This window comes from Trichomycterus rosablanca, chromosome 3 (assembly GCF_030014385.1).
Source record: "Trichomycterus rosablanca isolate fTriRos1 chromosome 3, fTriRos1.hap1, whole genome shotgun sequence".
Lineage (NCBI taxonomy): Eukaryota > Metazoa > Chordata > Actinopteri > Siluriformes > Trichomycteridae > Trichomycterus > Trichomycterus rosablanca.
Window position 1 is genome coordinate 11,363,845 of NC_085990.1, and position 25,904 is coordinate 11,389,748.

The window sequence follows — 25,904 nt, forward strand, 5'->3', positions numbered from 1 at the left end:
TCACAATCAACATTTTTGTTTAGAAACAATGGAACAGTAACAAAACAAAGTTTGCCTTAACATTAGGAAAATAAATCTTTTTTGAGGTAGAAAAGGAGAAACCACAATACAAAAATAAAATAACACAGCGCAGCGCTACTCATACAGACAGAGAGACTTTGATGAATCCGCGTGCGCAGCAGTCAGTGCATCCAGAGAAAAAAAGCTTGAGTATCGATCTTTTTACACGAGTATTGCTCAATATCAATACCAGCGTTGGTATCGATATTATCGATATTTGGATCGATCCGCCCACCTCTAGTACTGCTAGACTGCTGGGAACATAGAGGCTCAAATTTCAAAAGTTTTGGGTGGATAGGTAATGCTAAAGCTGAAAGTATAGGATTACACGAACTCCAGTACTGCCCAATAGTTCCATTATCATCAACTCCCCCATGGTTATTTCCTATGCCAGTTGTGCATTTAAGCATTCGAAAGATATTGGAGAATAAATCAAATGAATGGGTAATAAAAGACATAGTACAAAACACTTTTCGAATTCTGTATGTAATGAAAGTAATAAATTAAGTTTTATTATATTTACATTTACCTTTTTGACATTTGGCAGACACTTTTATCCAAAGTGATTTACAGTACAGTGACAGTATATTGCCTGGGTAATTGACGAGGGTTAAGGGTCTTGCATAAGGGCCTGACAGTGGTGGGGTTTGAACTAGTACCTTAACCACTAGGCCACAACTGTCCCTCAATCAAAACCCACAATTGGTTCTGAACAAAAACCTTAGATTTAGTTCATTATAGTAATGAATGAACTTTTTATTTGCCTGGGTTTTAACATGCACATGAACTAATTAACAGTAGAATGTAAACATCATTTAGTGATCACAGCATATTGATGATACATTACCTTCACATAAATCATCACTGCTTTTATAAGTAAAAAGTATCGGTATTGGTATCGGCCTTTTATTTACTTGGTATCGGATCGATACTAAATTTGGCAGTATCGCTCACCAATATTAAAGTAAATAAGAAGATAACGAAACCGTTAAGCGAAAGCGTTTCGTATTTTATGTATTTGTCTCTTTTGTAACGCCGTACCTCCGTGGCTGTCATAGTGACAGCTACACACCCAGACGCTCACGGAGCCTGGTGTTAGCTGCAGAGCTAATGACAACAAACCTTTTTTATAATTTATAATATTGTTTTAAAACAGCCAATAACTGGTAAGTAAACAAACTCCTAAATTTTTTTTGACTAGAATTATTGAACAAATTATACAGCGATTCAAAAGTGAGTAGTTATTGTGGCTAATGCTAATGGCTAATAATGAGCATTTATGATCATAACCAGAGCGATGGTTTAACTGTGCTAGCTAACTGCCTGATAAGCTGTTTATCCAAAATGTGTTATTGTAACCTTTTAGCCTAGTGTTTTGTAGGCTAGTTTTTTCTCGATGCTTTATGTGAGTTTTGAACAGAGATTCAGTTTGTGTGGAATATCAGGCTGTTTGCAGGTATGAGTGTGTGAATGTGTGTGTGTGTGAGAGAGAGAGAGAGAGAGAGAGAGAGAGAGAGAGAGAGAGAGAGAGAGAGAGAGAGAGAGAGAGGTTAGAGAGAGAGAGTGTGTGTGTGTGTGTGTGTGTGTGTGTGTGTGTGTGTGTGTGTGTGTGTGTGTGTGTGTTAGAGAGAGTGTGAGTGAGTGTGAGTGAGTGTGTGTGTGTGTGTGTGTGTGTGTTATCGTGCACTTCTAGCATCTGTATAATCAAAGTCAAATTACTTCACTATACAGTAAATATCCTACAGCATTACAGTACTTGGCCAATAAAGTCTGATTCTGATTCTGATTGTAAATTGCAGCACAGTATGGTGAACCAATAAAGGCCACTAAAAAGTTGATTCAAGCAATGCCAGACAAAATCATTTTAATTGTGTGTTATCATATACTAGACACGAACAACAGAACAATTATTCCCAATGTGGGTGGATGAAGTTTTTCTTACATTATGTTGACAGGGTTTTGTTTGGTTCACAATAGATGAGTTTTGTTACTTTAAAGATTATTTATAAATCTGTAAGATTTAAGTGTAGGGAATCATGTGGTCTCTTTAATATGCAGTAATACATTAGTGGTAAAATGCTTGTGTAAGAGAGAAAGAGATATTGACAAAGCTTCAAACATTCATTTATTCATTGTCTGCTTTACCACCGATCTATCCTATTGGGGTCGCGGTGGGTCAACTCACTGGGCGAAAGGCAGGAAACACCTTGGACAGGTTGCCAGTCATACCTAGGGGGACTTGTAGTATCTCCAATTACTAGGACAAACTAAGGTTTAATGTTTACATTTCTATTTATGTGCATGCAAATTTATGCTAAACTCCTGCATATGAATTGACTTATTAGTAAATGTTTATTTTTTCCTCTTTCATAGGTGTAATTTGTGGGGATAAAGGAGGGAAATCAAAGCAACAATGTCCTTCAGAGATCTAAGAAGTAAGAATTTTTTATGTGAATGCCAAACGTTTAGTAGAAAGAAATGCTCTGATGTGTTTAAACAGACCAGTGGACCAATTGCTCTATTGTCACACTGACTTGTTGCTAAAATGTTAAATCAGTGATAATGTACAGAACACAATGACTTTAACATACTGAAAAAACACAGAGGTTTATTAATCAACTTCAGTTAAGCCTTACATTAAGGTACAGTGTCTGTGAGTGCTACACTAGCCCTTTACCTTGCTATCAGCCTGGACTGCCACTCTACAGACACATTTGGCTATGTCTAAGGAGGGCTGGATTAGGAGTCACCTTCACTTATCACCTTACTGATGCATTGATCATAATACATTAATATAGTTACAGGCACTTACTGCCCACTTTATTAGAAATACAGTATGGTCATTCAAGTAACTGTCTAATCAGCACCATTATGTGGCAGCAGCACAATGCATTAAACATCTAAGCAGCATACATGTGCAACATTCTGCAGCAAATACCAAAGAAATGTTTCCAACACCCTGCAAACGCCATAAAGAACTGAGACTGTTATGAAAACTACTCGGGTTTATGTTGGTGTTTTTAATACATTACCAAGTGAGTGTGAATGTCTAATAGTAAGTATTGGATAAAGTGGCTTGCTTATTGTTGTTGTTTTAATAGATTTTACAGAGATGATGCGGGCTCTTGGCTACCCTCGACTTATTTCTATGGAGAATTTCAGGACTCCCAATTTTCCTTTGGTGGCAGAGATCCTCATCTGGCTTGTCCAGAGGTAATACTGTACTGATTGCCTATTTGCTACTTTTTCAGTTTTTTGTGATGTGACATACATATTAAAGTACATATTACATATTTCCCTTTATCTAATTCAGGAGACTAATTAGCTACATAGCATCTTTTCATAAAAAAGATTTGATGTCCTCATGGTATTGTCAATAGAGCTGAGCCTCCAAAACTCACTCTGCTAAACAGCTTTGTAGGTAGGTTCAATATTTTGACTCCACCAATGGTGTTTTTTTTTATTGTTTTACAGGTACGAGCCCCAGATGGAAATACCCAGTGACATTGACAGTGAAGCTGACAGAGTGTTCTTTATCAAAGCTGTGGCTCAATTCATGGTATGCATACTCCAGGGTTGCATTAGGTTATTGTACTTGTTATTAAAGCTTTTAGTTGTCTCTTGAGTACCTGTGTGTAGGGTATAGTCTTGCTCATGATTTGAGATCTTAAACACATACAATAATTACATATAGTAGCATGTAATGTAATTGAATATGTTCTTTGTGCTTTGTCTTTATTTTAGTTACTTACATTAATTAGTATTATTAGGGTCTGCTTATAAATACTGTAATCATCATTTTTGTTTTCAATTTGTGTTGACAGACTCAAATTTGGGGGAAAATAACCCACAGTCAGTAATGGTATACCTATAAAAGGTACGTGTATGTGTTTGTATGTGTGTTTTCCACTAGGCAACTAAGGCCCACATTAAGGTGAACCTAAAGCGCTTGTACCAGGCAGATGGCTATGCTGTGAAGGAGATGCTTAAAATCACCAGTGTCCTCTACAACGCCATGAAAACCAAAGAGACCACAGCTGAAGACCACAATCTCGGAGAGACCAGCAGCAAGTTTAAATTTGACCTGGGTTTAAAGGTGAGATCTTACAGGTGGTTCTCCAAGCTTTACATGAGCCTATAGCATAAATACACCTGAACTGTATGAGTGTGTCTACCTGCTGTGTGTAGATAGCAGATTTAAAGGCAGCGCGCCAACTCGGCTCAGAGATCACGGCCATGGGGGCATCTCTCTTTGACCTGCTGGGCCTCGAAGAAGAACTAAGAGAGAGCAGGAAAGCAGCAATCGCACGACCGCTAGAGATCGCAGAGACGGAAAAAGCTCTTCAAATAGCTATAAAAGAAGTCATGGTATAAACACATTATAAACTTATTTACATCGTTTATTTACATAAACTTGCATCACCTTTCAAAAGTTTATTGTCCAATGTCCAATGTAATATGGTACATTTGAAACTAATTATACAGTAGTATACTTTTTACATAATTTTTCATGAAACTGTTGGTTGGCATGGAAAAGACCCTTTAATGTGAAATAATGTAGACTATTAAAGAGAATTCTCCATTCTCCCTCTGTTCTTCCACTGCTTGTGTCGGCACATTGACCAGACAGTAGGAGTGGCTCTTGCTGCACAGACAGGTGATCGCCCATCCGGCTTACCTACTTTACCTGCTGATTGCTCAGTCAGGCTGTTTTAGATTGCACTACCACCCGAGCACCAGCTACATTTTAAAAGAGCATTGATAGACAGACATTCCACAAATGCATGCAGCTCTGTGGACAAAGCCATCGCAACACACAATCAGATCCAAGCATGTGTGGCAACACCAGTTAATTGGTAATTAACACTCTCCACTAAAAATAGCTGTAGATAGAAATTAATCTAACCAAATATGACAAATCCCGGACGAGCCCCCAATGAATGGGTGGTTATACAGAACATATTAACCCTTTGATGCACAACCTGGGTCAAAAGTGACCCAACTGAGTTTTTATTTTCTATATCTTCAAGCTTCCATGAATTTTTCAATTAAATTGTTTTTGATCATCACAAATCCTTATTTCAGTTTTATATTTTTTTGCTTTTTTAATAAAAATCATTTTTGTATCACTACCCTCCTAATGCACAACATGGGTCAAAATGACCCTTATGTATTTACTATGGAATTTGACAGAAACTACTGACATTTGTAAGTGTTTGTAGTCAAAAACATATTTACTGATCTTTTGAAAGACAACCAAAGATTAGGCTCTTGAATCTTGAATATGTCCAATACTATTTGCTTGCTAGCTGTTTACATATTCTAGTATAGATAGCTTTTATTAGCTAAGACAGCAAATACATGAATAACTGACAAATGTGCATATGAAAATATTCTTGAATGGATGAACATGGGTCATTTTTGACCCATGTGGTGCATTAGAAGGGGTTTGCTTAGCTTGTGCATCAAAGGGTTAATTCCATAAACATGACCAAAAAAACGCAGCAAAGCAACAATATTAAAAATAACAAATGATTTTCTTGTCCTGTGCTGTCAAGCTGATTGGATCTGCAGCAAATAAACTTGGGAGTCAGTGTCTTCTTTAAATGTAGTGCAGAATAGTCAGCGTTTGTGTGTGTGTGTGTGTGTCATTAGGAGAACGTCCAGAAGACCAAAGAAATGCTCAGTAACGTGGCATCTGATGAGGCGAGTCTAGAGGCCAAAATTGAGAAGAAAAAACAAGAACTGGAAAGAAACCAGAAGCGCTTACAGACGTTGCAGAGCGTCCGGTGAGCAATATTCTAGCGGCTATCAGCTGTATATAGTGATGAAGTAGAAATACTTAAATATGCAATACCAACACCTAATGTTCAATTGTGCAAGCAGGAAACAAGCATCTACAAAAGTTTTTTGTATGACTTTTGCTTTTGAGTGGTACAATAAAATTTATCTGTAAGAATGTAAGCATGTTTCCATTCCATGTCATAAGCAGTAATTTATTAGTTTTATTCTATGATATAGTCCAGCCTTTATGGAGGAGTACGAAAAGATTGAGGAGGAGCTGCAGAAGCAGTATGAAACGTATGTAATGAAGTTCCGTAACCTGTGCTTCTTGGAGCAGCAGCTGGATGACTATCACCGACTGGAGCAAGAGCGTTTCGAGGTACCACACACATAATGTACCTATATTGCTGTACTGGTGGGAAGCAAATGCTCCCACTAGACTGTGTCATTATTTTGTATTTTCTGGCGTCAGTATCTGACCAGAGCAATACACTTTTTTTGTTATTTCCTCCCAATTTAGTCGTTTCCATTTCCTCATTACACTGACAACCTTAACCGCAAACACTTTGTTTATCTTTCACGTAAATTTAACTCTGCAAACCACACAGAACACGTGTATGTAATTTATTGTATTTAATTCTGTTTTTAATGCTGTTTAGGAAACTGAGAATTCCATGAAAATGATGCAGAACAAACTCCAAGAGGAGGACAGGAGACTCATGAGGAGTGGAGGTGCATATACAAACCCAAACACATTAAATCCCAGTCTGGAGGAGTTAAAGTGTAGCTTTTGCTGTTTGGAAAAATGTTCATATACAGTATTTAATAGAAATGATCACATACACACCTGTTCAACACAATGTCTCTGAGAACAATTTAATTTACATCTGATGTTTGTTAGTACAGTCAGGGGCGTTTGGGTCTTGCGGCAGTAGTGGGCTGGCCAAACAACTATTTTTGTTTGGATTTGGATGCATCTTTTGAATAATTTTTATGCTGGACTATTCAATCATGAGCTTGTTTAGCTTTTTTGCAGATTAAGCTTTTTTTAAATGACAGAAATCTTCTGGTACCTCATTGAGCCCTTGATGTTTAGTATTCGAACAATAATCGTAGTGCTTTACACACCTCAAAAACATTGCAGATCCTAATAGTGGGTATTAGGGGATTCCTCTGTATAAACATTTAAACCTACTATATGTTTTTATTGCCATTTGTCTCAACTGACAAAAAAAAATCTAAGTTTAAGTGACATCTAGTGATTTCAGGTGCTTGTGATATAAAAGGCTGCGTTTTCAAAAATAGTTGGGGTGGCGTCTCTCTCATTTTGATTAAACTTTTAAAACAATATGCATTTTTACTGTCCTTTATAATGCAAAAACATAGTCACTGTAGCTGCCCTGGGCTCTGTGAATGAAAAAAGAACAACAAACTTAGATGGCATCCACCAATCAGCCAATCACCTTAAGACAGGCTGAACAGTTCATATGTTTTTAAGTGTCATTTGGGAGGAACCACTTAAAGAGAAATTTCAACTGTCACCTGAATTAAACAGAAAACATTGGGGCTTTTATTCTGTGGTGTGATTTAAAGTTCGGAAAAAATTATATAATTACACAAAGACTGATAATTTGACACTTTCCTTCAGTGCGAGAAGAAGAATCTGATATAGACATCCCAGAAGATGACGGCTCAGACAGTGAAGTGGAAGTAGGACGGCCGGCTAAACCATTCCCTCTGCGGCATTCACAAATACCAGGTACCTGAAACCAAGTATGTTTTTATACAAATGTTTACACATAGAGTTTACAACAAATCACAGACAAATTAACAGCTCGAACTATAGTTAAGAAAACATCTTAAAGCTGTAAGGAGAAGAATGTAATCAAAGCCCTTCTATTATACCCCTTTGGTTAATTATGGTATTGATGTCCCCTAGAGCCCCTTACTTTCTATTTAAAAAATGGCAGGTTAACATTCGAGGTGCTACACATATTTTTGCCAAGAAAACTACAGAAATCTGCTTGGAAGGTGTAAATAAGATATGTGAGTAATATCCTGCTAATAATATCCTCAAATTAAACAGCATGCAAAACAGTCAGTGGTGCATTAATTTGCATAAAATAAATGTGGTGACATGCAGTTTGTGACACAGCCAAAAATGTTTTTAATGCCAACAAAGAAAAATAGGTTTTCTTACTTGTGGGCCTTTATCCATAGTAGTGTTCTTAAGTAAAAATGTCTTCCAGTACAGCTTAAATACTGCTGAACACAGATCTGTGTGTGTTTCTCCTATAGGTCGAGCTGGTGCACGTCTCATTGGCACCATGCAAGGAGGAGACACTGAGGTGAGTCTACACACCAGAATCCCACACAAGTTTGTCATGGTCGGTCTGTTTGTTCCAGATGTTTCTTTATGGCTTTTATCTCTTTCACTATTTGTGAACCTACATTCTTCTTTTTCTCATGCTTCACATGCTTTTCATTCTCGGCTTGTTTCTTCTTTTTTCCCTTTCCACACTGGCTTTCATTTGTTAAAGGATATTCAGCATTGCCCCGGCGCTGCCCGGAGGCGCAGGAAACGGAAGGTGTGTGTAGCAGTGTTGTAGAATGTCCTGATATAAAGAGTTGAACAGAAATGAAGGTGATGTGAAGTGATGTAAAGTGAAGTCGTGTATTTACGACTTTCAGGTTCAGTTCACAGGGTTTTAGTTCACTTATACTACAGTTTATTGCTAACATTGAAAATGTAAGAATTTGCTTGATCATAATTGAATAATATGTGAAGTCATTATTGAGTAAGCTTAATGCTTAGTAAAGTTCTTTACCTCACTTGGCTTGAACATGGTATTTGCTATGTTTATGCAACACAGTGTGCTATAATTAATAATTATTTGTGTAATTAGAGTTTAAATTTTAATTGTAAATAAATATTAAAGTTTAATATATAATTGAGTTTAGAGCTGATTGTTGGGGATCTAGGAGAGACCTTTACCAAGTCCAGGTTTATATAAAAAATATATATATATTTTTTAATATAGTCTCATCTATCATAACTACTGTTTTTAAGTCTATGTTTTAATAAAAAATAGAACATAAATGCAGCTTTAATATCACTGTTTTTGGCAGCTCTCATATATATCTATATTTAATATAAATATTAAATTATGTATAAAATTAAAAATAATCAGACTTACGTGTTAACAGTTCCAATAGCTACAGGTGATGTGTTGTTATTAGTAATATGTAAATCACACCTGAGTTTTATTCTGCCGTCGTTTCAGTCAGAGGACAGCGAGATTGATGTTGACGATGATGATGATGACGAGGAGGAGGATGAGGAAGAGGAGGAAGACAATGCGAACGAGAACCTCGATGATAATGACAGTCTGGAAGGTTTTGCGTCCAACCCCAGTCGACCAACCAGATCACTCCACCCTCAGATACTGGATGAGAGTGATAATGACTTCTAGTGCATACTGATCTTTTACACAGACAGGCTGTGTTCCAGGCAGATAGCAGTTCTTTAGGTAGGCAGCATTTCTGAGCAGCATGTCCAGCATCACATACGTTTCTGTGTAACTTGTTCGAAATGTGTTAGTCATTTATGATGACCTAGCTTTCTGCATTACATACACTATGGTCCTATCCAAATTACGTCATTAATTTAACACACCAAACACACACAAATAGTTCTGGCTGGGAAAAAAGTATGTAAACCCTTGTATGTGGAAACTACTTTTAGCCGCAGTAATGTTTGAGAAGGAATTTCTCAGATGTTGTGTGTGTTTGAGGACAGGACAGGACCGGACAGTACCTCTACCTACACCAGCATCCCAATCATTCTAACCTAGTAGTGTGTTGTACATTTATAAGTGTAGCAGGTGCAGCAGTGTAGATGGGATTTTGAAACACCTCAGTGACAGTACTGGCCAAAGAATAATGCTCTAACCAAAAATATAAACCCAACTGCTAACAGAATGTGTGTTCCTAATAAAAAGGCCAGGACGTTTAAACAGTGTTTGAAAAACCCAACAACACTGCTGCACCTGCTACACTCATACCAGAACAACACACACTACCATGTTTACCATGTTGGTGTCATTGTAGTGCTGAGAATGTTTCAGTGACTAAACATCAATGGGGGTCCTATGAGGGTCCTTTTCGTTTGATAAATGGAGATCAAAGGATGATGAAGTGTACAAAGCTACAGTCTGTTCATCGGTATGGTAGGTGTGGCTTATAAAATCAAAGAATGAATGTCCCAGATAGGGGACCTAATAAATTTCTCAGTGTGTGTATAAGAATTACACTGTTAATGTAATAAATGTACATTCTCTATAAATGCTTGGTTTTATTATAAAATGTTTCAGCAAAATACTTTTTGTACAAATTATAAAAAAATAAAGTACATCATCCAACAAAACAAAAATGACACTAATTAATAACTGCAATAAATATTAAAGAATTTACATTCATTCATATAATTTAATAATTTGTACAGTTTGTATAAGATTACTAGATGTCTACCACACATTCTGAAGCTTTAGCTCGTATGGCGTCCGAAACTGCTTTGGCCCCCGACTCACGAATTCCATTACCAAGCAGACTAAAAAAACAACAAAATAAACACAAATGTTTCAAATTCAGACTCACACATGCAGAGAAATAATACAAATTCAGACTCACACATGCAGAGAAATAATACAAATTCAGACTCACACATGCAGAGAAATAATACAAATTCAGACTCACACATGCAGAAAAATGAGTGAATAAATGTGCACGTGTGTGTTTCCCTGTGATAGATTAACACCCTGTCGTATGTATTCCTGCCCTGTGTATTCCTGTATAAATGAATGGTAAACATTTTTAAAGACGTACTTGATGTAGGTGAGTTGATGATTTCCTCTCAGTGCTGCGACAATGAAGATGGCTCCATCCATTCCTAATGAGTTCTCCTGAAGACTACACACATTAAACAAATTCTAACATTGTCTTTTTTAATGAACAATTCCTATATATACACTATCTGACCAAAAGTATTTGGACACCTGACCATGAGCTTGCTTGACATCCCATTTAAAAAATTATTGTATTTAAATACAGTGAGCTTTTCAGCTCCTCTATGAAGGCTTCTCACAAGACTTTAAAGTATGTCTTTGTGAATTTGTGCTCATTCAGTCAAAAAAAAGCATCTGTATGGCTGGGCACTGATGTTGGTCAAGGAAGCTTTAACTGATGTTCCTGTTCACTCCAAAGGTGTTCAGTGACTAAGGTCTAAGGTCAGCTTTTTTTGTGTCTTTACAGACCTTGCGGGCGGCACAGTGGCTCAGTGGGTAGCACTGTCTTTTGGTCCTGGGTTTGATCCCCAGGTGGGGAGGTCTGGGTCCTTTCTGTGTGAAGTTTGCATGTTCTCCTTGTGTCTTTTTCTATGGCTCTATGGCCATAAAAATGGCAATGCAAAATTGTCCATGACTGTGTTTGACAATAAACTTGTGAACTGATTAACCTTGTGTAACAAGTAACTACCGTTTCTGTCATAAATGTACCCAAAGTGTGTAAATATGATGTTAAAATCCTAATCACTGCAAAGTTAAAAGCACAGAATTTTCTATATATAAATGTTTTATACACCTGTTAGCAATTGTTGTGGCTAAAACGTGTGAATTCAGTTATTAGAAGGCGTGTCCCGATACTTTTGTCCATACAGTGTATATTTACAGCATATCTGTTAAGAATAAACATTGTGTTTTTGCTGTGAGTTATTAATATGAAATACTAGTTTGTGTACAGGTTTGTGGTGGAACACTACTCACTTCAAACTTCTCAAACTCTGATTGGTCTTCAGTGCACTGGAGAGAGCCTTTGCTCCACCCATTCCAATGGAGTTGCCACGGAGACTGCTCAGGTAGTAATTCAGTGAATAATAATACAAAAGTTAATAAATAGGTAGTGGTTGATACACAAGAACAATCGAACACAAATATGGTGTGAAGGAAAACAATGGATGGACTCACTCCAATGTGTGAAGGGTTTGGTTCACTGTCAGAGCCTCAGCCAGTGCCACAGCACTCGCCTCACCTGCTGATACACCCTGAAGACTATACACACACACACACACAACATTCTTCTAATTAAATATTCTTTTAGACTGAATGGGCACAAATTCCCACAGACATACTTTAAAGTCTTGTGAAAAGCTTTTCCAGAAGTGTGGCTGTTGTTATAGCTGAAAAGATCACATTGGGGTCACCCTGATTTTATACTATTTATTTATTTAATTTTATAATTTTTTTAATTTTGTTTTTATGCATTTTCTCCCCTTTTCTCCCGACTTTTAGTGCGTCCAATTGCCCGATTGCGTCATGCTTCCTCTCTTTCTCATGCCGACCCCCGCTCTGATTTGATGAGAACGAAGCTAACCCACACCCCCTCCGACACGTGGGCTGTATGCATTTTGTCACCTACACTAGACGAGATCAGCTCTGTGTACGGAGAGACACACCCTGATCAACGCACTCCTTCCCTGTGCAGGCGCTATCAACCAGCCAGCAGAGGTCGTAGTTGCATCAGTTATGCGAGAGTCCCTATCAGGCTAATACCCCACCCCTATATGAACAAAAGGCCAATCATTGTTCATGCGGTTGACTCGATACGATGTATTCGAGATCCCAGCTCTGGTGTTCCAGCATGTGTTGTTTTTTTTTACCGCTGCACCACTTGAGCAGCCTGTTATTTATTTTTAAAATGGGATGTCCAGTAAGCTCATGGTCAGGCCTTAGGCATCCAAATACTTATTGTGTGTATGTTAGTTTGTTCAGTTCAGAAAATGCAGCTACATCAGGCAGCTGCCTAGGTCGGGCTGTGCATTTAAATTAGAAGGGAAAATGGTAAAGATGGCTAATGTGATACCAGCCAGGTAATACCATACCCAATTTATTATTAGTGATGATCATGTTATATGAATGTGCTTTAGTGGCAGGGCCCGGGGGTCCTGTCAGAATCAAATCTGAGAGATCTGGAGTAAAATTCTGCTCCTTTTTTTCCAAAAAGGTTTAAACTGTAAAGAATTGATGTCCTCCAGTGGTCTAGAGTCCTTATCAAAATATCCATTGACAAGCTGTGGCAAGAATTCAAAATATCATTATGCCACCTCTTCTCAACTAACCCACACTAGTTTTTAAAAAGAGAAGGACACCATGTTTTCTTTTTAATGAAGTCTTAGCTGAAGGATGAACACTCTTTCAGGCATTGTAGATGGGAGTACTTATTTCATTAAAAAAAACGAATACTTTTTTCTAAATGTTAACTCATTTGGATGCAGTATTTGTAATTTAAAGCAATCTTAATATAATAAAATCAGTTTCTTGTTTTTGTCTTAGCTTACGATAATAATCCAGCCGGTAATAAAACAGGAAGTTAAAATGAAGTTCTTGTTCCGGAACATGACCTATTTTTTATCATTTTCATTCCCAACAGACCACACACTGCACTCATATATGCTCTGTGTGGGTTTGTGTGTGTGTGTGTGTGTGTGTGTTGTTTGGACTTACTACAGCTCTTTGAGAGATGAGTTAAGCTTCAGAGCAGCTGCCAGCGAGACCACACCATCATCACCTAAAGCATTTTCCTGCAGACTATAGACACACACACACACACACACACACACACACAGAGTATAGGAAGCAGCTTGGTCAGAAGGTGCTGATTAATTTCTAATAACACCTTAGCTTGAAATGATGTAAGTCTCTTAAGTATGCTTATTCTATATTTATCCATGAATCAATCGTCTTTCATGCAGGCACCATGACTAGTCAGCATAGTCCGCAATTGTGGCAGCAATGAAAAACCCATTCAACCTTTTCCTCTCTCTGACACAACCAATTGTGCCTATAAGGACGCAAGACCGGCCGTTAGCTCAGCTGACATCTGAGCATGAGCTCTCAACTGTGGTAGGCAAGTGTATTAGACCTCTAATGTGTGTGTGTGTAGGAACTCACTCCAGGATCTGGATGATGGTGTTGTGATGTAGGGACTGAGCTAGAGCTTTAGCTGCACCAGCCTTCATTAAGTTCCACTGAAGACTAACACACACACACACACACACAACAAAACACAAAGAATGAGAATGAAATAAGTGCATTACAGATGTACATTTTGCATCATACATAATCATGTTATAAACCAAGCCATTCTATGTGTTGCATTGTGAAGCCACTCGGCTCCTGCTTGGTTGTTTATGGACGACAGGGCTGGATGCTGGATGTAGCACATTTGTTTCCAATTATGGTGAATTTAAAAGAAATTGATGATTGTTGCCTAATGGAATTTTAGTGATTTTCATAGTAATCATTTCAAAAAATAGTGTGGTAAAAATAATTAGTATGGTGTTGTTAACAAAGTGTCCAGTGAGTGAAAGTATGACTCACTGTAAGGAGGTCAGAGCTCGGTTGACTTTTACTGCAGCAGCTATGGCTGTCACGCCATCGTCCCTGAGAAGATTAGCTGTAAGACTGACACACACATACACACGGTTTTTAAAATGTTACCTGATGAATTACATAACGCATGTACAGGATGTGGACGAAAAGACAAAAGTGCAAGTAGACACGTAGGTTATCCGTGGTGCATTGCTTGTAGATAATACAGCTTGTAATCAGACTTTACAAGTCATTACAGTGATCAATTAACAATTTCAACAATTTAATTGGCTGTTACTAGTATCCCAAAAGAAATGTCAGCAACAAGAAAAATATTATAAAATATATTCTTAAATATAATAAAAATATGTAATAAAAAATATACTGTATCTTAGCATAGATGGCTCAAACATTATATTTTTATATAAAAATATAATTTTTGTAAACATCAAATAATTTTGATTTTCAAAGCCCCTGGAACGTTTCTTTTTTTTCTTTTTAATTTTCTATATTTCCCTACTTTTTTCCCCCCAATTTTCTCCCCTAATCTAGTCGTGTCCAATTACCCTGAATGCGCCCTCTATACTGATTCGACCCTTCACCGCTGACTGAGGACGCCTCTCAACTGACATACGCCCCCTCTGGCACGTACAGACTGCATTTTTCACCTGCACGAGTCGAGTTCATACACCGACAGGCACTGTGTACGGAGGGCCACACCCCCATCAGCATTATTCCTCAGCCCTGTGCAGGCGCCATCAGTCAGCCAGCAGGGGCCGCAGTTGCACCAGTTATGAGGACCTATGATCTGACTTTTTACCCATACGAACAACAGCCAATCGTTGTTTATGCAGCCGCCCAGCCCAGTCGGAAGGCAGAGCTGAGATTCGATACTATGTATTCAAAACCCCAACTCTGGTGTGTTAGCGTACTTTTTACCGCTGTGCCACCTGAGCGGCTAAAGCCCCTGGAACATTAACATTAAATGTATTTGGGACAATAGGGTAAGTGGAACTGAGGAAAAAAAGATGAAAGTATTAGAGTACTTACTCAAGTTCCTTAAGTGTGTTGTTCTCTTGTAATGCTCGAGCAATGGCCCGGGCACCTTCAACACCTACGGAGTTCTCCCTAAGGCTACACACACACACACACACACAGTAAGTTTTTTTTTTACTTCTGGTCATCAAGAGTGTTTGGTTATGACATACAGTAGTGATAGTTTAGTGTGGTACAGCACCATGCATACTACAGCACAGCACGCTGTTGTATGCATAGTGTACTATTGTGTAGTTGCTATAGCAAAGTGTAGTACAGACCAGTAAATTCACTCACTTCAGACTAATGAGGCCTTTATTGTTGCGCAGGGCCAGAGTAAGAGCCGTCATTCCTTTATCACTGACAGAGTTACTCTGCAAACTGAAGAAGACAGAAACAATTCAAAGAAAACTGCAGATTGCAATTAGTGTGTGTGTGTCTGTCTGTATGTGTATTACCTGAGTGTACGAAGTGTATGGTTGTTGGCAAGGGCTTGCGCCAATGCTAGAGCACCCAAGTCTCCCAGCTGATTACTAGACACACTAAAATACACAAATATTTCATTATACACACACACACACACACACACACACACACACACACACACACACACACACACAATCACTTATAAACATACATCCACAGATATACTACACACAATCCTACATAATTACACACATGCTACACACACCACCCTACACATATACATACACAAACATCCTATGCATAAACATACACACCTACTACACACACCACCCTACACATATACACACACAACCAGCACACTCTCCTACATATACACACTTAAACACAAATATAGTCCACTCCACAAATTGTGACACCCCTGGTAAAGAGTAAAATGGGTTATAATAAATTCACCTTTTGTTATTCTGAACAAAACCACGTTTGTCAGAATTATCGGCACCCCTGCATTTAAAACATTGTACAACCTCCATTTGGCAATAAAGCTGCACTTAGTCTTCTCCTATAACATCTTCTCTTAGTGCATTTTGGCATATGTTGTTTTTTTTCCTACATAAATGTACTTCGATCTTCATTTTTTCAAATTTGTGATTAAGCTAATTCAACAAAAAAAGACTTCTTATAACCATTTTTCTTATCTTTACCAGGGCTAGAAATTGTGGGGACAATGTACACACACACACACACACACACACACACACACACACACACAGACACACACAGACTGATGGACAGATAGATGCACATTTCCTACTTGAGGTCTTGTAATATCTGATTCTTTTTTAAAGACTCTGCAATTCTCTTCACCCCCTCCGGTCCAATATTGTTTTTCTGAACACTGAAACACACACACACACACACACACACAACCTATTAAAACAACAATTTACTTTACAGTACACCAAAACTAGATCATGTAAATGATTAAAACATAAGAATGTATAAATGCTTTCCTAAACACAAAAGATACAGGTACACAGATATATACAAATTTGGAACAATATGTTCCAAATTTAGTGTTGTACAGTACAGTATAGTACAGCATGGTGAAGGGCAATTGTAGTTGTTTGTTAGTTTGTTTATTAGGATTTTAATGTCATGTTTTACACTTTGGTTACATTCATGACAGGAACGGTAGTTACTCATTACACAAAGTTCATCAGTTCACAAGGTTATATCGAACACAGTCATGGACGATTTTGTATCTCCAATTCACCTCACTTGCATGTCTTTGGACTGTGGGAGGAAACCGGAGCACCCGGAGGAAACCCACGAAGACACGGGGAGAACATGCAAACTCCACACAGAAAGGACCTGGACTGCCCCACCTGGGGATCGAACCCAGGACCTTCTTGCTGTGAGGCAACAGTGCTACCCACTTAGCCACCGTGCCGCCCGGCAATTGTGTACACTAGTAAACTGTAGTAGTATAGTGTAGTCTAGTGTAGACTAAATATAGTGTAATGTAGCAGTGTAATATAATGGAGTATAGTGTAGTGTAGAGTACTAGTGTCATATAATGGGGTGTAGTTATAGTGTAGTGTAGTATAGTGTAGAGTAGTATATTATAGTGTATGTATATTTATGTATAAGCTTTCGATTTGAAGGCAGAATCTTGGCCAGTTCACAAGCTCCTTCTTTTTACCCAGAATACCACACGCACACACACACTTACTTTAGTGTGGTAAGCTTCCGGTTAGACTGCAGAACCTCAGCCAGTGCACGAGCTCCTTCATCCTGTATATTATTACCCTGAAGACTACACACACACACACACACACACACACACTGAGTTTAAGGACTAAACATAGCCAAATGGAATCAGTATTTCTAAAAACAGGGTTATGTATGTTGCTGCAGTATGATGCCTTGACGTACAGTACTCTCCCCATTACAAGTGTATGTAAGTTTTGACTTTAAGTGTTGGGATCTTATAATGATAGAGCTTATGCCCAGAAACCAGGACTCTATAAACATTTTCTCCTGGGGTGAAACTTACTTAAGAAAAGAGTTTAGAACTATGTGCACCCCTGACCATGAGCTTGTCAGACATTTCATTCTATGAATATGTCCACAATCCATTTGCCGCCATAACAGCCTCAATTCCAGGGAAGGAATCGAGTGTGTCTGTTGGAATTAGTGCCCACTCTGTCAAATAAGCATTTACACGATCTGTCAGGGCACTGAAGTTCATCCACATCTAACCCCAGCTTCGCTCAAAGGTACCATTTATTACCTTAAAATCTTAGTGTGCACCAGTAAGGATTCAGCTGTGATCCATTACAGTAGGAACTTACTTGACTGATACGATGACCTGGTTCATCTTCAGTGCATCAGCCAATTTCTTTGCCCCTTTGATGCCAATATTGTTACCATGAAGACTATAAATAAAAACATGCATACGATTAAATACAAATGACACTCACAGGAAAGTTTATTTACTATTTATTTACTTTCACTACCCACTTCTTCCTGATCAAGATTGTGATAAGGTATTTCTCTTGTCTGTCAAGAAAGTCTATTTGAGTAGAATTTGGAGGTAACATTTCTACATTTTACTAGGTTATTGTTCTATTTAATTTTAATTTTTTATTTTAGTTACATAAAAACAAAAGATATAAAACCATATGTAAACATAAGCATAACGTTAGAGGACTCCATGTGACATTGTGGAGCAGAGTACACAAAAACACACAGAAAAAATATGAACACTTACTCCAGTACAGTGAGAGTGCGATTAACCATAAGAGCTTGACTCAATGGATTGATCCCCTTACTGCTAATTGAACTATCTGCCATACTACAGTGAAAGAGAGAGAGAGAGAGAGAGAGAGAGAGAATGAGATTATAAGCATACATAAGGACAACACTCGCACATCCTCCCCCACTAACTTATATTTAAATAATGTTAAATAATTATTACAACACAACACATCTAAATTTAATATCAAATGAATTACACAGTGCCATAATTAAAAACATTTTAAAATAACACTTTCCAACTAAAAATACACAATAATTATTATAAAAGAATTGTAGCCAACAAAGACTAGACAAATTAGTGGGTTTTAGTTGATGTTATGTATGATGTTACATAGACTGAAAATGTATTGCAATATTTTAATAGATGTAACAAAAATAATAAAATTGAAATTATAGCTTTTATTGTGGTTCACTGGAGTCCTAAAGTCAAAGAAATGGCTTTAACCCTTTTCCAAACAACATTTTTATCTACGTTCCTTCCATAGGAAAGAATTTGCAAGTGTCTTACACGTGGTTCTAATGTGACTGTAGAAACATGTATCTTTATCACTTATTTGATTAACATGCAACTGTAATTGGCAGCAGACAGGAACAGGAATGTGTGTAAACACCTTATACCTCAGTGATTGAATATGACAGTCTTTTGCACTCAGCAAACTTCCCAGTAGCTCCATTGCATCGTCCTTAAATTTATTATTTTCCATCCTAAAGCATACACACACACACACACACACACACACACACACACAAATCTGAGCTGTCAAACTATTACCAAAAATGAGTTGAGCATTACTCACACAATTTTCCCACTTAGTTAAAAACAGTTTAAACTATCAAAATGTCCTAAAACTTGAGAGCACTTTGGTCTAATGCACTATGATATCTGAGCTACAGCTCGGTGTGAGAAGCTGCTGGCTACTACTGTGCTTGTGTCAGAAGAGCCCTCGCAGCCAGAATTGGACTGCAAACACAAATTCTTAGCATTTATCCAAAACATCTGGATTGCTGATTGGTTATTTGTGGGCAGAGATTATGTACTCACATCCCTGGAAAACTTGTATTTTAAATCATACAGTTGAAATTAAAAGTTGTTTATAGGTCTATACGTGTTTATAGGAAACATATGTGTCATGATTTTGTGTGACTAAATGATGAGAACACTAATTTAATGTGTTTTGAATATGATGGGTCTTAGATAATTAATTTGGTTGCATAGAAAATGTTTTATAGTATTTTTATAATCCTTCATTTGCTCATTACTGATTCTCATTGATAATTATAGCAAGTGATTCCTCTGTCACTATATAAATAAGGCTAGTCTAACTCCATTAAAAGGGGCCACATGTAATAAAATCGGCAGTATTAAGCTGTTTCAGCTCTAAAAGTTTTAAAGGGGGAGTTCTGAATGCTTAAATGGTTTGCCGAACAGCATAGGTTTGAAAACAGATGGATACATGGAAACGTTTTTCACCGCTTCTTAAAATACTGAATGGGTGGGAGAAAACCACCAACACAAAGTTCACATGTATGGGTTACCTTAAATGTTTGGGTTACCTTAGCTTGCTACAGTACAGGAGCTGTGGGAGGAGTTGCTTGAGAGAGGTGGTGTTTAGGCAGTTTGAGAGGTGCGTCTCATTGGCGCATGCGTCCGACACCTGCAGCAGGTATGCCAGAACTGCACAAACTCCACCCTTCAGTTTCCCCTGTAATCTAAAGCCAATCAAATCCTCTTCCACAGACCGTAGCCATTCTCCTTGCTGTAGCTCTGCCAGACAGGCAACGATAGCAACGTCTCGCATGCTGACTGCTTCGCTCCCTGACCCTGTCACCGTATTCTGAAGGAGAGTTGTCGCCATTGTGCGCTGGGTCACTTGTTCATCTCGACTCACTCCTAACGCCCCGCTCATCAGAGTTCCTGTTGACGCAGACATCAGACCAGACAGGAAGCGCATGAAGAGGTCAAGGTTACCATTGGTAGAGGCGCTGGTCTTCTGGAGTGCAGCGCGATAGTGGTTCTGGAAGCCAATACGAGGCCATGAGACACTGCTCTCAGAGAAAAGGTCAAACATCCCACGCCGTGAAGAAATATAGTAGAACAGGGCGGCAAGAAACTCCTGGATGGAGGTGTGTATGAACCGCCATGACACAGTTTCAGAAGACCAGCTTTGTTCTCTCTGGAGGATCCTGAATCCTAGACTTCCTGGTGGTGGTGGTATGTCTACACCATAAGCTCGTAGTTCTGTTTCAATAAATGTGTGGCGCCGGCGCAGCAGAGTATAAAATGCCAAGCGTCCAAGACTGCCCAGGGGCTTCCGAATGCTCCCGCCAGATGGATCCATGGATAAAAGATGTGGCCAACAGAAATGGGCGTATACCTCTGTTAGAGTTCGTGGAGGAGACATGTCCTCTAATTCCATCCCTACTAGGTGGGACAGAGTTGTTGTGACGATGTGACAGATGCCAGGTACTGAACAAAGGATAAGCAAAGGTTTTTGGGAATTTAAGTGAGTCCATGCCTGGTGAGACAAGTGCTCTGGTGTTTTTGTACAAGAATTAGACTGAGTCGATTGTTCCGGTTGTGGCCAAGAGTTCTCCAGTGAGTCAGCAATGACTTTTTGGAGGTAATCCTCAATGTACACAGACGAGAAAGGTGGGATTTCCGTCACACGATCCACCAATCCTGCAGGTACTTTTGCTCCAACACCAGGTCTAGACAAAAGCCACAACGATGCCCCTGGCAGCAAGTTTCCCCTAATGACATTTGTAATGAGGTCGGACACCGAAAGCTCCCGACGAGGATCAGAGGTAGCAGGAGCTTCTGAGAAGTCTAACGGGGAGCGGAATTCCTCCAGCCCATCGAAAATCAACAAGACTTTACAGACACTGCTGTTTAAAATGACGTCCACATTATCATATGGAATGATCAAACGAAGCAGCCTTTCAAGCGACAGCCGCTCAAAGTAGCTCAATTCCCAACATGAAATCGGAATCGCCAAGCTCAACTCTGGGTATAACTTTCCTGAACTCCATTGACGGATAAATTGTCGGACCAGTCGGCTCTTCCCGCTCCCAGCCACGCCTACTGTCAGTGTGACACGAGGGGCAGTGCTAACCCTTGTCAGGGGAGCAAACAGTTTGTCCAGGCCCAGTGGGCGGCTATGCAACGGTCCAACTCCTCTGTTGACTGACACTTGAATAAGATCGTGTTCTCTCTGCTGCAGGTCGGACACTCCCTCAACCAGTAATAGGGCGGGACGAGGGCTGTTACTGGTGTCTTGGTTTGGAAGGGTTTCAACATCCTCTCTGACCTGCCGAAGGAGGGCGTCCTTATGCTGTTGAATGACAGAATCTAGAAGAGGAAAGTAGAAATGATCAGTCTCTAACCTAACAAAATGGACAACAGTTCAATGCTCAAAACCTAGACTAGTCAATGAAAAGTCAAAAAAGTCAATTATTACATGTAATTAAGATTAAAGGCAGGGAGTCTGCAGAAGGAATGGGTAATCCTTGACTAGATAAGTCTGACAGTGGCTCTAGAATGTGCATTTTAAGGTGAATAAGACTGTTCTGCTTATTGTTCTTGATGGAACTGTTGTTCCTGCTGCTGGTAAGTAATTCAGCTTTTAAAGTGATTTCTGGTCTCATTTTTCCTTTGAAGATGGAATCATTTTCCTGGCATCTGTTCATCCATTTGAGGTCATTTTTTAAAGGTGGTGTCTTGGAAAGATACTTCTTGGCAAGCGGTGTGAGACCTGTAGCTGTAGTTTAGTATGATGTCTGTGTAATCTAGACAGTACACACCGATCAACCATAACATTAGAACCACCTCCTTGTTTCTACACTCACTGTCCATTTTATCAGCACCACCATATAGAAGCACTTTGTAGTTCTACAATTACTGACTGTAGTCCATCTGTTTCTCTACATACATTTTTAGCCTGCTTTCACCCTGTTCTTCAATGGTCAGGACCCCCACAGGACCACCACAGAGCAGGTATTATTTAGGTAGTGGATCATTCTCAGCACTGCAGTGACACTGACATGGTGGTGGTGTGTTAGTGTGTGTTGTGCTGGTATGAGTGGATAAAACACAGCAGCACTGATGGAGTTTTTAAACACTTCACTGTCACTGCTGGACTGAAGAATAGTCCACCAACCAAAAATATATCCAGTTAACAGCGCCTAGTGGGCAGCGTCCTGTGACCACTGATAAAGGTCTAGAAGATGACCAACTCAAACAGCAGCAATAGATGAGCGATCGTCTCTGACTTTACATCTACAAGGTGGACCAACTAGGTAGGAGTGTCTAATAGAGTGGACAGTGAGTGGACACAATATTTAAAAACTTCAGCAGAGCAGCTGTGTCTAATCTACTCATACCAGCACAACACACACTAACACACCACCACCATGTCAGTGTCACTGCAGTGCTGAGAATGATCCACCACCCAAATAATACCTACTCTGTGGTGGTCCTGTGGGGGTCCTGACCATTAAAGAACAGCATGAAAGGGGGCTAACGAAGCATGTAGAGAAACAGATGGACTACAGTCAGTAATTGTAGAACTACAAAGTGTTTCTATATGGTCAGTGGAGCTGATGAAACAAGGAGGTGGTTTTAATGTTCTTATTTTTTATTTAATTTTCATCAAACGCTTTATTCTGGTTGGGATCACTGCATATTCCAATTCCACAGATCCACAGGCCATCCACTAATGAGACAGCCAACAATGTCTGTGTAGACACCCGGCTGGCTGATAGGACCTGAGGCTGATCTCAGCAATGGTGACTAAAAATCCAAAAATTATTCTTTAATTCTTTATTTTTCTTTGGCATACCACATAGGTATGTTACATATAGCACCATTGGTACCTGCATGAAAGTTTAAAAATCTACTCTTGATCATGACCCAAGTACATCCTAACGTATATTCTGGTGCAGGTGTAAATAAATAGTAGTGCTTGCTTTATTCATTAGTAAAAATTAATACTTGGCCAGGAGTACATTTTTGTTCTTCCCTGTAAACCAGAGGGACTAAACAAAATTTGGGAGCCTGTATACACAGAATGGGGCAAAACAGTGCTCTCCTATAAATATGTTCAGCTTTCATGTGACCTTGCATAAGCAGCGGTCCAAAATCATGTGGTGGCTGTCTTTATGGGCGTAAAGAAAGCATGTGTTAGAATTCACCCTACCAAACTGTCAGCAGTTGTCTAATAGAAGAGACTCAGCAAGCAAATAAAAATTATCTACATACAAATGTTTATCATCTACTCACCATGATGAGTTATGAGTTGGTATTGATCCGGGTGAAAGCTCTGCAAGTAAGCCTTGAGAGCAGAGCCCTGCGAGTCACTCATGAACAGGAGCTCAACCAATGTTTGAACTTTATCTTTCAAGGATCCCGCCTCCTTGATAAGCCCCACACCCTCAGCACTGAGCAGGTCTGACTTCTTCATGTGGTTGACCACATTGATCAACAACGAGGCATCGATAAAACGCTGCAATGATTTTTGATGCCTACGCAGCCAACCAGAATCTGATGAAGGCACACAGCATGTTACAATAATGGTCATATACACTGATCAGCCATCACATTAAAACCACCTCCTTGTTTCTACACTCACTGTCCATTTTATCAGCTCCACTTACCATATAGAAGCACTTTGTAGTTCTACAATTACTGACTGTAGTCCATCTGTTCATCTCTACATACTTTTTAGCCTGCTTTCACCCTGTTCTTCAATGGCCAGAGTAGGTATTATTTAGGTGGTGGATCATTCTCAGCACTGCAGTGGCACTGACATGGTGGTGGTGTGTTAGTGTGTGTTGTGCTGGTATGAGTGGATCAGACACAGCAGCACTGATGGAGTTTTTAAATACCGTGTCCACCCACTGTCCACTCTATTAAACACTCCTACCTAGTTGCTTCACCTTGTAGATGTAAAGTCAGAGACGATCGCTCATCTATTGCTGCTGTTTGAGTTGGTCATCTTCTAGACCCTCATCAGTGGTCACAGGACGCCGCCCACGAAGAGCTGTTGGCTGGATATTTTTGGTTGGTGTACTATTCTCAGTCCAGCAGTGACATTGAGGTGTTTAAAAAACTCCATCAGCATTGCTGTGTCTTATCCACTCATACCAGCACAACACACACTAACACACCGGCATCATGTCAGTGTCACTGCAGTGCTGAGAATGATTCACCACCTAAATAATACCTGCTCTGTGGTGGTCCTGGGAGAGTCCTGACCATTGAAGAACAGCATGAAAGGGGTCTAACAAAGCATGTAGAGAAACAGATGGACTACAGTCAGTAATTGTAGAACTACAAAGTGCTTCTATATGGTAAGCGTAGCTGATAAAATGGACAGTGAGTGTAGAAACAAGGAGGTGGTTTTAATGTTATGGCTGATCGGTGTAGTTGCACTTAACACTTACACTTAGGTTTTACAAACTCTTTGTAAACATTTTTATAACTAAAATAACTTTATAACTTTTATAGTTAAGCAACTTATACAAATAAATAATTAAAATATTATTAGGTTTTAAATGTCTTGAACACAATTTAAGACATTGGTAACTTTATAATTACAACTAATTTGCTTTATCTGAGATACATAAATAAATCCTGGTCAAGTGTACCTTCCATCTTCCTGCGAGTTCCAGATTTTGGAGAAATAGATTGCAGAACCATATAGCAGTCGTCCTGCCAAGGAATTCGTGAGTTCCTCTCCATCCCAGTAAAGCTAGCTGTGATGTTTCTGTACGTTTATGGGATGTTACTGGTTCACTGTTGTGCAGTTCATTTGATCCATATCTCTGTTTAGAGAAGAATGTACAGTAGATACAGCAGTAAAAAAGTGTTGCTCATGTGCATACTTCTGTGATAAACCCCCATGCATTTCAACATACAAACATTTTTTAACCTAGGCTCATTTGAAAAGGACTAAAGTACAGTGGAAACGTGTATTGTGGTCTGATGAGTCAACCCTTTGAAAACAATAGATTGCGTTCTCCATGCCAAAAGGGAAATAACCCCATCACGTTATTATTGTAAAGTTCAAAGCCAGGGTGTCATCATATATGGGTACTAGTACTAGTGCTCTTTGCATGGGTAACTTTGTAGAGGTGCTATTAATATTAATATAGATACACATTAAGGAGAAATGTAAGTTGCCTTCTAGACAATGTCATTTTTAGGGCTGTCCATGCTTATTTCATCATGTGACAACAGCATGGCTGCATAATCAAAGAATTGAGTGCTAAACTGGCCTGCCTGCAGTCCTTTATTGAAATTGTATGACCTACTATTAAAACTTCAGTAAGTGTCTTTAATTTTTTGAAACAAGTTGT

General features: G+C 39.0%; 2 protein-coding genes across 4 annotated transcripts; one reads left to right on the forward strand and one right to left on the reverse strand.

Moving 5' to 3' along the window:
* Nucleotides 1-1,142: 1,142 nt before the first annotated feature.
* Nucleotides 1,143-11,722, forward strand: cluap1 (clusterin associated protein 1). 3 transcript variants are annotated; one of them, XR_010011348.1, is made up of 13 exons: nt 1,143-1,226; nt 2,434-2,495; nt 3,162-3,273; nt 3,535-3,619; nt 3,974-4,156; nt 4,249-4,428; nt 5,716-5,849; nt 6,082-6,223; nt 6,504-6,576; nt 7,493-7,603; nt 8,143-8,192; nt 9,129-9,374; nt 11,641-11,722. XR_010011348.1 is itself a non-coding variant. In XM_062992682.1 (12 exons), the coding sequence occupies exons 2-12, from the start codon at nt 2,474-2,476 to the stop codon at nt 9,315-9,317; spliced, it is 1,281 nt and encodes a 426-aa protein (XP_062848752.1). In that variant the 5' UTR covers nt 1,143-1,226; nt 2,434-2,473; the 3' UTR covers nt 9,318-10,189. The 3 variants fall into 3 exon arrangements, 1 of the variants encoding a protein (XP_062848752.1); XR_010011347.1 differs by lacking the exon at nt 11,641-11,722 and adding an exon at nt 11,155-11,355; XM_062992682.1 differs by lacking the exon at nt 11,641-11,722 and having other exon boundaries at nt 9,129-10,189.
* nlrc3 (NLR family, CARD domain containing 3) lies at nt 10,202-25,336 on the reverse strand. Its single transcript, XM_062992680.1, has 18 exons — nt 25,194-25,336; nt 23,827-24,087; nt 20,103-21,897; nt 19,167-19,253; nt 18,502-18,585; nt 18,083-18,166; nt 17,461-17,544; nt 16,540-16,623; nt 15,761-15,844; nt 15,600-15,683; nt 15,318-15,401; nt 14,277-14,360; nt 13,848-13,931; nt 13,401-13,484; nt 11,865-11,948; nt 11,664-11,747; nt 10,729-10,812; nt 10,202-10,453 (listed from the first exon to the last, which is right to left on the reverse strand). The coding sequence occupies exons 1-18, from the start codon at nt 25,285-25,287 to the stop codon at nt 10,363-10,365; spliced, it is 3,420 nt and encodes a 1,139-aa protein (XP_062848750.1). The 5' UTR covers nt 25,288-25,336; the 3' UTR covers nt 10,202-10,362.
* Nucleotides 25,337-25,904: the final 568 nt, after the last annotated feature.

Coding starts and splice junctions, on each gene's coding strand:
- nlrc3 (XM_062992680.1), bottom strand. CDS start 25,287: ATGGAGAGGAACTCACGAATTCCTTGGCAGGACGACTGCTATATGGTT. Junction 18,586..19,166: donor TGTCATATTCAATCACTGAG/GTATAAGGTGTT, acceptor CTTTCACTGTAG/TATGGCAGATAGTTCAATTA. Junction 15,684..15,760: donor CATACACTTCGTACACTCAG/GTAATACACATA, acceptor TGTCTTCTTCAG/TTTGCAGAGTAACTCTGTCA.
- cluap1 (XM_062992682.1), top strand. CDS start 2,474: ATGTCCTTCAGAGATCTAAGAA. Junction 6,224..6,503: donor TGGAGCAAGAGCGTTTCGAG/GTACCACACACA, acceptor AATGCTGTTTAG/GAAACTGAGAATTCCATGAA. Junction 8,193..9,128: donor TGCAAGGAGGAGACACTGAG/GTGAGTCTACAC, acceptor CCGTCGTTTCAG/TCAGAGGACAGCGAGATTGA.